Source organism: Heteronotia binoei, chromosome 3 (genome assembly GCF_032191835.1).
Source record: "Heteronotia binoei isolate CCM8104 ecotype False Entrance Well chromosome 3, APGP_CSIRO_Hbin_v1, whole genome shotgun sequence".
Classification (NCBI taxonomy): domain Eukaryota; kingdom Metazoa; phylum Chordata; class Lepidosauria; order Squamata; family Gekkonidae; genus Heteronotia; species Heteronotia binoei.
The window spans coordinates 25,192,985-25,204,552 of NC_083225.1; the positions used below are offsets into that span (position 1 = coordinate 25,192,985).

At 44.9% G+C, this 11,568-nt stretch overlaps 1 protein-coding gene across 1 annotated transcript in view; it reads right to left on the minus strand.

Annotated features, from left to right (window-relative positions):
- Positions 1–11,311, minus strand: part of RAP2A (RAP2A, member of RAS oncogene family) — a 33,813-nt gene extending 22,502 nt beyond the window's left edge. The window contains exon 1 of the mRNA XM_060233599.1: positions 10,785–11,311. Coding sequence (XP_060089582.1) covers positions 10,785–11,098 — 314 coding nt within the window. The 5' untranslated portion in view covers positions 11,099–11,311. The remainder of the gene's footprint in view (positions 1–10,784) is intronic.
- Between the last annotated feature and the right edge of the window lie 257 nt (positions 11,312–11,568).

Consider the following 11,568-nt stretch of genomic DNA (forward strand, 5'->3'; position numbering starts at 1 on the left):
TATAAGAACCAATCTATAGTGACAACTGTTCCAATAATTTTCTTGTTGGTAAAGCCTCGCCTAATCCTCATATGGCGTCCTAAAGATTTATATTAAGTCTGCTGATTTATTTATTTTTATTATCTATTTGATTTATATCCCGCCCTCCCCGCCGAAGCAGGCTCGGATGAGAGAGAATTGTCTTTCAGGATGGAAAATTTAAACGAAATACAACTGGGAATGGTATGCCAATAAATTCTCAGATTAAGGCTTAAAAAGCCATAAATGCAAGAGATCAATTGAACTCCTAAGGGACATAAGAGTTGGATCTATGTATCCATTATGACTCCTAGTAAATGAAAAAATTGAGTAACTGCAACAGTTTTTCTGAAAAGTTTATTAAAAAGCTGTGAAATCTAGAGTTAAATCCATAAAAGGCATAAAATTTTAATCTAAATATCCACTGTGACTCCTTATGTAAAAGCAATTTGCTCGCATCTGACCTCACATAAGGTTAAGGTTTAAATTTTTCCAAAACCAAAAATTTAAAGTCATCAGAGCATGACCCCTATCAATAAAATGTTGGACAAGGGATGCCTCTATAACCTGATTCTTGATGTGTGATTTATGCTTGATACGAGTTTGCACCACACATACTGAGGAGCCTCATTATTAATTGGCATGTACACTGGATTAGAGAAATAACCCATTCTGCTGCACAGTTCATAAATGGCTCCATTTTTTAAAGAAGAAGAAGAAGATATTGGATTTATATCCCGCCCTCCACTTCTAAGAGTCTCAGAGCGGCTCACAATCTCCTTTACCTTCCTCCCCCACAACAGACACCCTGTGAGGTGGGTGGGGCTGGAGAGGGCTCTCACAGCAGCTGCCCTTTCAAGGACAACCTCTGCCAGAGCTATGGCTGACCCAAGGCCAAGCCAGCAGGTGGAAGTGGAGGAGTGGGGAATCAAACCCGGTTCTCCCAGATAAGAGTCCAGACACTTAACCACTACACCAAACTGGCTCTTCTAAAAAATTAGAAGTACTACTTTTTAAGTTTCCCATACAGTAGGACATATGGAACAAGAACCACACTTATAGTGCTCTCTAGTTGGGAATACGTTCCTCACTGGGGGTAAAATATCTGATTTTATCAGAACATTTCTAAAACTGCTAGCCTTCCTAAAACCAATGAAAGGAAGTTCTTCACAACCTGGGAGATCTTTAACTATATGCCAATATTTGAAGAGGATTCTCTTTATTGGATATGCAAAAGTGGAAAAATCAAAGACACACTTCACCTTATTTTTAAAGATACAGAGATTATCCTTAAGCAGTTCACGACAATCTGATTGCTGGGCATGGTCCCATGCTTTTTCTATCACATCCTGTGGGTAGCCCCAATTACTGAACGGCACTGCCAATTTTGAAGCTTGTGATCTAAAATCTGTTGCAAAGGTAAAATTTCTTTTAATTCGAAGAAATTGGCCAAAGGGCAAGTTTAGCCAGAGATGTCTTGGAAAATAAGAACTAAAATGCAAGGAGGAGCTTTTGTCAGTTCTCTTAACAAAAGGATTGACAGCTAAAGTGTCACTTGATGTTCGAAACACTATGGTACCTAAATACGTGACAGTATTAGTGTCATGCTGACAAGTAAATTTTATTGAAAGGTGAACGGTACTAAATCAATCCAATATCCTGATTAACGCAGCACCATCAGTAAGTATCAATATTGTCAATCATTTAATCAGGAAAAAACCTGACCTCCTGACATCGCAAACAAAATCTTGCTGTAACTGTGCCATGAACTGATTTGCCAAACTCTAGGCAAAGGTAGTGCCCGCGGCAACCCCCTTCACTTGCAAATAGAAATCCTGGTTGAAACTAAAGTAATTCTTTTCCAGAATAAAAACTAAAGCTGTACTAAAAAATGGGTGAGAGGTAACTGATCTTGTCTGGATGCATGGCCTAGCTTCTTCATGCAGTTCTCAATTTTGATTATATGCCTTTGATGTCCTTTATGTAAGCTGGTATAGTAGTAACGAAGGGTTGAAGGATCATCTTGAAGGTCAAACTTGGCCTCCGTGTCTCAAGATGGTAATCCTAAAGTTTTACCACTAGCCTTTTAGCAGTCCTAAATTCATATTCTTGCCATAAAACCTATGTCTGTGAAGAAGACGACATTGGATTTATATTCCGCCCTCCACCCTGAATCTCAGAGTGGCTCACAATCTCCTTTCCCTTCCTCCCTCACAACAGACACCCTGTGAGGTGGGTGGGGCTGAGAGGGCTCTCACAGCAGCTGCCCTTTCAAGGACAACTCCTGCCAGAGCGATGGCTGACCCAAGGCCATTCCAGCAGCTGCAAGTGGAGGAGTGGGGAATCAAACCCGGTTCTCCCAGATAAGAGTCCACACACTTAACCAGTACACCAAACTGGCTCCAAAAGACTACACCAAAAGAATTCTGTTTCAGAAGTTAGTGCTATAATGATTTTTGTTCTCTAATATCTGTTGTGTCCTATACTTCAGTGGGGACAAGGCTGCATTGTCTACTCTGACTAGATCAGGTGCTTGTATGCTTACTGGTACAACCACAGAAAACATCATATAGCTAGCAAACCAAACAAGGCATAAAGCTTTAGAATACTGTAATGGCCAACAACTTCTAACATTTCCAAGTACACCAAACCTCAGAAGTAATAAGAACTATTTGCATATCCAGAAGGCAGCAGCACACTAAGAAACCATCAAACATCCGTCACCCATCAGGCATGAGAGAAAGATGCAGAAACTCTCCACTGCAAAGCATTTATTAATTCCAAGTGGGGTCTAAGGAAATTCCTTGCCAGAAAATGCATCATCTTCACTTACTCCCTAGGAAAACCTTTGAAACTTTAATAAGCAAAAAAAGAAGAAGAAAGTTCTCGGCCCACTTCATCATATGTAGGATTTTAATCTGCACTTGTCAAGTAGCCGCACACTGATTTAGAGCCATTGATTGGTGAGCCATCACCGACATAACTTCTGGATAAGTGGGAGATGTGAGAGATTTTCTCCCAACAGTACAAACAGAATTTTAAAACTGAGTTTCACTGCAAAACACTTCCCAGCACGCAGGTAATGCGTCAAACCTCACTTTAATGATAAACTATATCAAATGCCTCAAAACGCAAGAAAAGGCTTCTTTCAATCTGTGCCTTTGCAACCACACAGCCTACTCTTAATACTTGACAGTACGTGGAAGTATCATTCTCTGTTAAACTGGAAACAGGCTGTTTCTGACCCTGCCATACCCACAGTCTCAGCATTAGTGGGTTATCAGCACTTGAACCCAGTTTTTAAGAGGCAGAACCCTTCTTTAGAGTCATCCTTTTAATCAGGGGTCGTTTTATAGAAAAATAGGTGGCAAAGCTCATTAGCATATACCCCCCCTCAACCAAAAGCAACCCAATGCAAGAAAGGAGAGCCCTGGGCGAGTGAGGCCTGCTTGGGCTGGCTAGAGATCTAGCCAACCCAAGCAGGCCTTGCTCTCCTGAGGCTCTCCTGGGCCGCCACCCCCCCAAGTCAAAAGGCCAGCAAGCCACCCACCACCCAAAATCACATAAGAAGTGGAGAAAGGGTGGTGTGGGCTTCTCCAGGGGTTAATGAGGGCTGCTGGGGGTGTGGCAAAGCCCTTAGTGGCTGGCTGGCTGCCCACTCTCCTAATCCAGGAATTGTTATGCAGCTGCACCTACTATTCAATGGACAAGGTAGGTGGGGAGGAAGAGGCGGAACCCTCAGAAAGGTTCAGGAGCTGCGTTCCTGTGAGCTCCTGCTGAATCTGAGGCCTGCTTTTAATCCTCTTATGGGCAAGTTCTGGTGGAAAAAGAAATGCCAATCCACATTTTCATGGCATTTTCAATTCCTCAACTCCATAGTTCAAACCTGTGACATTACTGAAGAAAATCTGATATAAAGATCAGCATTTGAAAATATATTTGATAAGAAAAATTCAAATTGTACCCCCCCCCCCACACACACAAAGAAAAATCTGTAAGCAACACATTTCAGAAAAACAGAAGAATGTAACAAAATGTTTTTCACATAATGAAAAAAATTGAGCACAATATCAGGTCTTATTTTCAACATGTGGAATTAGGGGATGGAGAGTTTTTAGGAACAGCTCGATACAGCTGATCTATGCTTTATGCTAGAAAGCCATGGTGGAATTCCCTGACATTTTCATTTTGCTTTGTATAGCAGCTGTGAGAGGCTGCTAACTAGATGAGTGGGGATAGGTGTAAGGGCAGTGAGTCCCCTCAACCACTTTCCTGACTGCCCTGCCTCCCCCACCCCTGCCACACACACCAATGAGACACCGCAGATTCGTGTGCTACCGCAGTGGCACAGTTGCTGCTGAAAGACATGTAGAAGGCATACTGTGCCTTCCATGCACTATTTATTTATCTTTATTATTCCACAGCAGGTCTCCATTCCAACCTGAGTGAGAGGCAAGCCCACCTCCAAGAGAAGGGAAGCAACTGGGCAGATCTATATAAGTAGGGAGAGGTGTCAGTACTACAATACAAATAGTCGGCTTAACCGAACATGAAGCTGTCAGACCACTGGTCCATCAGGTTCTGTATTGTCTACTCAGCCTGGCAGCAGCTGCCCTTAGTCTCAGATAGAGGGCTTTCTCGGCACCTCCTGCCAGTTCCTTTTCACTGGAGACACTGGGAATTGAATCTGGGACCTTCTGCATGCCAAGCAGATGCTGTACTGCTGAGCCGTGGCGCCTCCCCACAGTGATACGGGGGCCGATCAAGGTCAAAGACACTATCATTGGATAAACACATAACTTTGATTTCTCCAAGCATTCAGGAATTTAAAAAAATTCTTCACTTTGCCTTATATCTATTTCCTTCTTGTTGCTACATGGAAATCAGAAACGCTTTTCTAGTTTTGGCAATAAGAACTTTTCTATATGTATCAAACAATTACCTAAAACATTCTTACTCTGCTTTTGTGCCCATAAAGGAAACATATAAATTCTTGGGACACCAACAGTGTCGTTTGCAGGAGAAAGTGTAGTCTCAGTGAGAAAGGCAGATTATAAATATGGGCTCAGGTCCTATGAACAAGTTCCAACCCTCTTATGCAGTTGTAACAGGGAGAGACAGATGGAATCCACAACTCACCCCATAAGTACCATTTTGTAGAAAACAAAATCGATACTGCACCCACAAATCAGAATCGATGGTTTACATATAAACACAGAATACTGGCTTGGATCCTATGATGTAGCTCACTTCCTGCTTCACTCTTGCTTCTGCCTTGCTTCCTCTGCCGCTACTACGTCCACTTGCACAAGACCAATGTTTTTTAAGGAGCCTTCGAGAAAGCAGAAGTGCTATGGCAGTGGAAATAAATGCCACAGTGGAAGACGACTGCTTGAGAGATGTTTGAGGGGAACAATGTCACAGGATCTAAGCTACTGTGGTAAGATTCAACAGTGGTAATATTGTCTGGCTTTTGAATTCTTAAGTAGTCTGGGCCCTAGATTAGGGGGTGAGCCCTAGGCCCCTAGAAGTTGATGCTGGTGCATACAAATTCAGCTAATGATTCAGCCACACAGGACTCAAAGTATATTAGACACTATTTTTGTTCCATATCCAGCACTGATAAGGTTTCTTTTCCAGCTTTATGAGCCACCCCAAATTTAGGAGCCAGACTTATTTTTCAGGCTTCAAAGTTTTATATTTAATCACCATACCTTCTTATTATTGCTATCACAAAAGCTCTTCACAGTTTCTTGTCGATTTTTTAAAAGCTGTAACAAGTGTGATACAGTGTATAAATAAACAAGGGGTAACCCTGGATGCCATCAAGACAAGAAAGCTAACCTCTATCGCTCACCTAAATAAGCTTTGCACTTCTACTGAGAATCACAAAGCGGCACTTACAATAAATGACTTGTTGAAAATACAAGGTGCCATAATGCAATTTCTAGGCACAGTGACAGTTGTGCTTTATTGAGGCCTGCCGTATATAGCGTGCAACCAAGAAAATTAGGCACTACACCGGTAACGTCTGGCTACCAATTATCTACAAAGTTCCATAATGAGGAAGAGCATATGTTCTCTCACTCTGAATTTTTATTCCTCTTGCTAACACCTGTAGATCTGAAACATCTTCTGTCCCTGATAATGGGATGCTTCCAATCAGACTGCATAGCCCATTAGTGAATACCGAGAACAAAACACCTTAAGGGAAATCTACACGTTTGGTCTTTGGCGGGATAAAGATTTGTTCATAATATATTTGTTAATAAACTCCCACAAGCTTTAACAAAGACTTGGAAAGATTTGTGACAATATTTACAATTCACTTGCAGCCCCCTGAGGTCCTCTGAGGTACAAGACTGCAACATTATCTTAGCAACCTTAAATATTCCAAGCTATTAGAATCTTGTGTGTGACTGTTAAAGCTATGCCAAACACCATCAGCATTTCCATCAACGGAACACCAGTGTTGATTTTTTAAAAAAGGACAGATAAGGGAAACAGGACAGTAAGCAAATCTCAGAGGACCAGAAACTGCAAAGCATTCTGGGGCAAGACTAGTCAATTCCAGAACAGCAACACTATAGGAACTGCAGGAGCTGAGAAGCCTGTTACTTTTCAGAGTGGGCTGGCATAATGGCTGACTCCAACCAAGAAACATATATTGAAGAAAACTTTAAAAAAGTAATTGAGGTTTTTCTCTTCTGCACTAAGAGATCAATTCTAAGCAGGCATAAACAAAATTCTACTGTGCTCTATTCACTGGGATCTACTCATAAGAAAGTGTTCTTAGGATTGTCCTGGATGAGTCTTACTCACCAAAGGATATTCTAAGCAAGGCAATAACTGACCAGTGATTAAAGCAATTTTTCCTTTGTAGCTGAAATTACATGTTCCACTTTGGGGGGGGGGGGGGAGACCTTGGGTTTTCTGTATTTTAAAATCTAACGTTTTCATGCCAACTATGGAGCTAAGAATATTTCAAGGAAGCTTAGATAGGGAGAAGTTCGGCAAACTGAAAGTCTAATTCTCCACTATGTTTAATGTTAGGGAATAATATTCTCCTGAAGCAGATGGAATTCAGATTTTGATGGAGACGGCAGCTCCTCCCCTCAATAACAGAATGAGCCAAGCTGGTTTACTCAGGGTACTCCTTAGCTAACAGGCGCTTCGACTTGAGTCATGCACCACTACAAACTGGATCATAACCTCTCTGTGCTCGCTATGCTCTCCTCAAGGGCCTTCTTTGCATCCCACGTCCACATAAGATCAGAGCTGTGGGTGTATGAAACAGGGCTTTCTCTGGGGCTGTACTACAACTACAGAAACTACCTCCTCAGAAAAGACCACCAAGCATTGATCTTGGTGGAAAGCCAGTTGGTGTAGTGATTAAGTTTGCGGACTCTTATCTGGGAGAACCGAGTTTGATTCCCCACTCCTCCACTTGCAGCTGCTGGAATGGCCTTGGGTCAGCCATAGCTCTTGCAAGAGTTGTCCTTGAAAGGGCAGCTGCTGTGAGAGCCCTCTCAGCCCCACCCTCCTCACAAGGTGTCTGTTGTGGAGGGGGGGGAGGAGAAGATATAGGAGATTGTAAGCCTCTCTGAGTCTCTGATTCAGAGAGAAGGGCGGGGTATAAATCTGCAGTCTTCTTCTTACGTGCCTCCAAATGCTTTCTTTACAGCCAGACCATTGGTGAATTGTGAGGGCTTGAACCCTTTTATTCTTCTAATTAGCTTTTCTCATTTTCTGATGATACTTTCATCAGCTACTGGTTTTTTTATTTTGCAATTATATGGTTTTATTGCAACCTGATTAACCCAAGCTCGACATATCTCAGAAACCAAACATGGACAGACAAAGTTAGTACTTGGATAGGAGACCACCAAGGAAAAGGAGGGCTGCTATGCATAGGAAGGCAATGGCCTACCCCCTCTACCAGTCTGTGTCTTGAAAACCCAATAGGCACTGCTATAAATCGGCTGCGCTTTATTATTATTATAAGCTTTCACATTTTACTAATAGTCTATGTAAAACCAGTGGGAATAGGTTATATGGAAAACTGATGTAGGAATGGCACAAACTAAGATGACTATATCTGTGAGATTTTAGAAAGAGAGTGATTCCACCATAATCTAAAGGCTTCTCAGGACTAGAGCCCTATAAAACTATCTGCCTATTTAGACAATCATCGAAAAACATACTGCCAAGAACACCAGTTTTTTGCATCTTTCCTATACGTATCTACTCAGAAGTAAGTCCCACTATGTTCAGTGGTACTTACTCCCAGGTACGTGTGCACAGGTTTGCACCCTTAACTCCCAAAATATTTAAGATTGTTAAAAATGCAGCTTCCTGAAACATTTTTTTTTCATAATCACTCAGTGGGATGACACATTTGCCTGAATCACTCAAATATAAATGAGAGAACAAAGATTTTGTAACACTTGTCTGTATTCAACCTTGCAAGACAAGTCCCTACTCATACTTAATGGGATGGGCAAGACCTTGAGAATCTGAAATCTGCAACCAGAAGGGAAAAGAATCAAGAGTATATCTCAATGGGCGAGAAAACAATGTCCTCCCCAAACTGCTTCTTCCCACACTGGAGTGAAGACAACATTATAGGAATGCAACTCGTTCTCAGGTAAGCTGCCCATATATGGACAAAAGGATGAATCCAAAACAGCCTGTCCCACACAGACTTAGGAAATGTGAATGAGGCATACAACAATGTCAATAAAGGCATGCAGAATGCTGGACTCTAAAAGGAGAGGAAAATTGCCCTTTGAAGAAAGCATACTACTTTGTATTCAGAGATTAAATGAAATTACAAGGTTCTGATAGTAAAAAATGGGTACATTTGAACTGAGAATTGAGAGAACTGCATGAAGAAAGCATAATACTTTGGAGATTAAATGAAATTATAAGGTTGTGATATTAAAAATGTACGCATATGAATTGAGAGAAGTGCAAGGTATGTTGAACAGCAAAAGTGCATGAAGATGGAAATGAACTGCAAGGGGTCAAAATTCAGAAAAGTTGCACAGGCCAATGGAGACACCCCGCTGAGCATCACAAACAGCTAAAAGCTGAGGGTGCAAAAAGCATAATGTAAAGGCATCAAGAACAACCAGGTCTGAGAGTAAGGCACTGCATGTTTGTGCTTCGGGATAGCCACAAGATTTGTCACAGGGTCACCAAGTTCCCTGGGACAGCCAGGATCAGGGCAGTAATCAGCAGGGAACTTGTTCGGGGAGTAGGCAGGACCACATGGTTAGGCGTAAAAGACCCAGAAAATGCAACTCTGCATGCAAGAAGGCAGACAAGTCTCTCTGCAACAGTCAGAGAGGGCAATCTGCAGGAAAAGGAGTGGATGATCTGGAAAAGGAGCAAATCAAGGAGCTTGGCAACTGGATGGTGCAAGCCAATGAGGCTTGGCAGAGAGATGGTTCATGTGCAACCGGTTTTTTGGTCTATAGCAAAAGAGGAAAGCTTGCTGGGTTGACAATACTGGACAGAGATGAGGGTGGATACACTCTCTCTGTCAAACCCAGTAACAGCTCCCAGAATGCATTTCTACACCTCTCTGGTGCCCTACATCCCTCCCCACAAACTTGGCTGCCCCATGACAACCTTTGTGGGCATCCCCCCCCCCTTTCCCCAGCCCTGCAAGCTTCCCTCTTTTGCTGTAGACCAGGGGTGGCCACACTTGCTTCAGATAAGAGCCACATAGAATAAACGCCAGATGTCTGAGAGCTGCAAGACGTGAACATCAGATGTTTGAGAGACACAAGGAAGGAAGGGAGGGATGCAAATAGATGGGGGGAGGAGAGGTGGAAATAAAGCAACTTCAACTTGAAATGCATTCTCCAAGCTGCCAGCAGTCTCGGAGAAGAAATTTAAAAAGACAAATGCCTTCTCCAAGCTGGCCAAAAGGGCAGTGGGGGCCTTGAGAGCCACACAATATGTGTGAAAGAGCCACATGCGGCTCCCGAGTCACAGTCTGGCCACCCCTGCTGTAGACCAAAAACCGGTTGCACATGCACCATCCCTCTGCCAAGCCCCATTGGCTTGCACCATCTCCTCTGCTCCCCACAAACCTGACTGCTCCATGACAACCCTTGTGGGCACCCACCCCTTTCTCTCCCACCATACCAACTTGCACTCAGATGAGGCGCAGCCAAGCTGGCTTTCCTGGGAAGAGATGAGGAAATGGAGGTGGCTCTAGTGTAGGGAGGGCATGGATTTGGGGGTAGGATTGCCAAGTCCAATTCAAGAAATATCTGGGGACTTTGGAGGTGGAGCCAGGAGACTTTGGGGGTGGAGCCAGGAGCAAGGGTGTGACAAGCATGATTGAACTCCAAAGGGAGTTCTGGCCATCACCTTTAAAGGGACCACACACCTTTTTAAATGCCTTCCTTCCACAGGAAATAAGGAAGGACAGGGGCACCTTCTTTGGGGGCTCATAGAATCGGACCCCCTGGTCCAACCTTTTTGAAACTTGGCGGGTATTTTGAAGAGAGGCACTGGATGCTATCCTGAAAGTTTGGTGCTTCTACCTCAAAAAACAGCCCCCCCCCCATATCCGCGGATCAATTCTCTATTATTTCCTATGGGAACAAGTTTCCATAGGGAATAATGGAGCGCCCAGCAAACATTTCCCTCTCCAAAGGTCTCCAAACCGGGGGAATCCCCTGGGGATTGGCAACCCTATTTGGGGGCAGGTGGGCGTGATTGGGGGGAGTGCGGTCCTCGGCCCCCACCTCTTGACGCGGATGATCTGGTCGCGCATGGGGCGGATGTCCTGGAAGCTCTGCTGGTTGACGAGGCTGTAGACGAGGATGAAGCCCTGCCCGTTCTTGATGTAGAGGTCCCGCATGGAGGCGAACTGCTCGGTGCCGGCGGTGTCGAGGATCTCGAGGACGGAGGGCGAGGCGTCCACCTCGATCTCCTTGCGGTAGAAGTCCTCGATGGTGGGGTCGTACTTCTCGATGAAGGTGCCGGTGACGAACTGCACGGTGAGCGCCGACTTGCCCACCCCGCCCGAGCCCAGCACCACCACCTTGTACTCCCGCATCCTCTTCCCCCTCCGCCCTCCTGCCCCGCAGCCGCCTCCTCAGCCGCCGCCTCCTCAGCCGCCTCAGCCTCACCCCCCGGCCGTCGCCGCGCCAACCGCCTCCGCCGCCATGGCTCTGGCAGGGAGGGAGGGAGGGAGAAGGGATGGGCCGCAGCGCCCCTGGGCGGTGCTGCCGGTCGCCGGGCCGCCTTCACGGGCCGCTACGGATGCGGCGGCGGGGTTGCTGCTGCTGAGGCGAGGCCGCCAGGCCGCCCCGCCCCCTCATTCCTCGTAACTAAGGCAACCTCCAACCAGGCGGCGCCTCGGCTTTCCATCACGTGGTGCGGACGGAGCCCTGTTCGCCAATCGCCGTAGCCGGAGGGGCTTGAATGACACGCACGCTAGCTTTTTTTCCCCTCTCCTTCCCACTTCTTCCCCCGCCTCCTCCTCCACCACGTGATATCTCTTCGTTACTTTCTCACGGTAGCCTA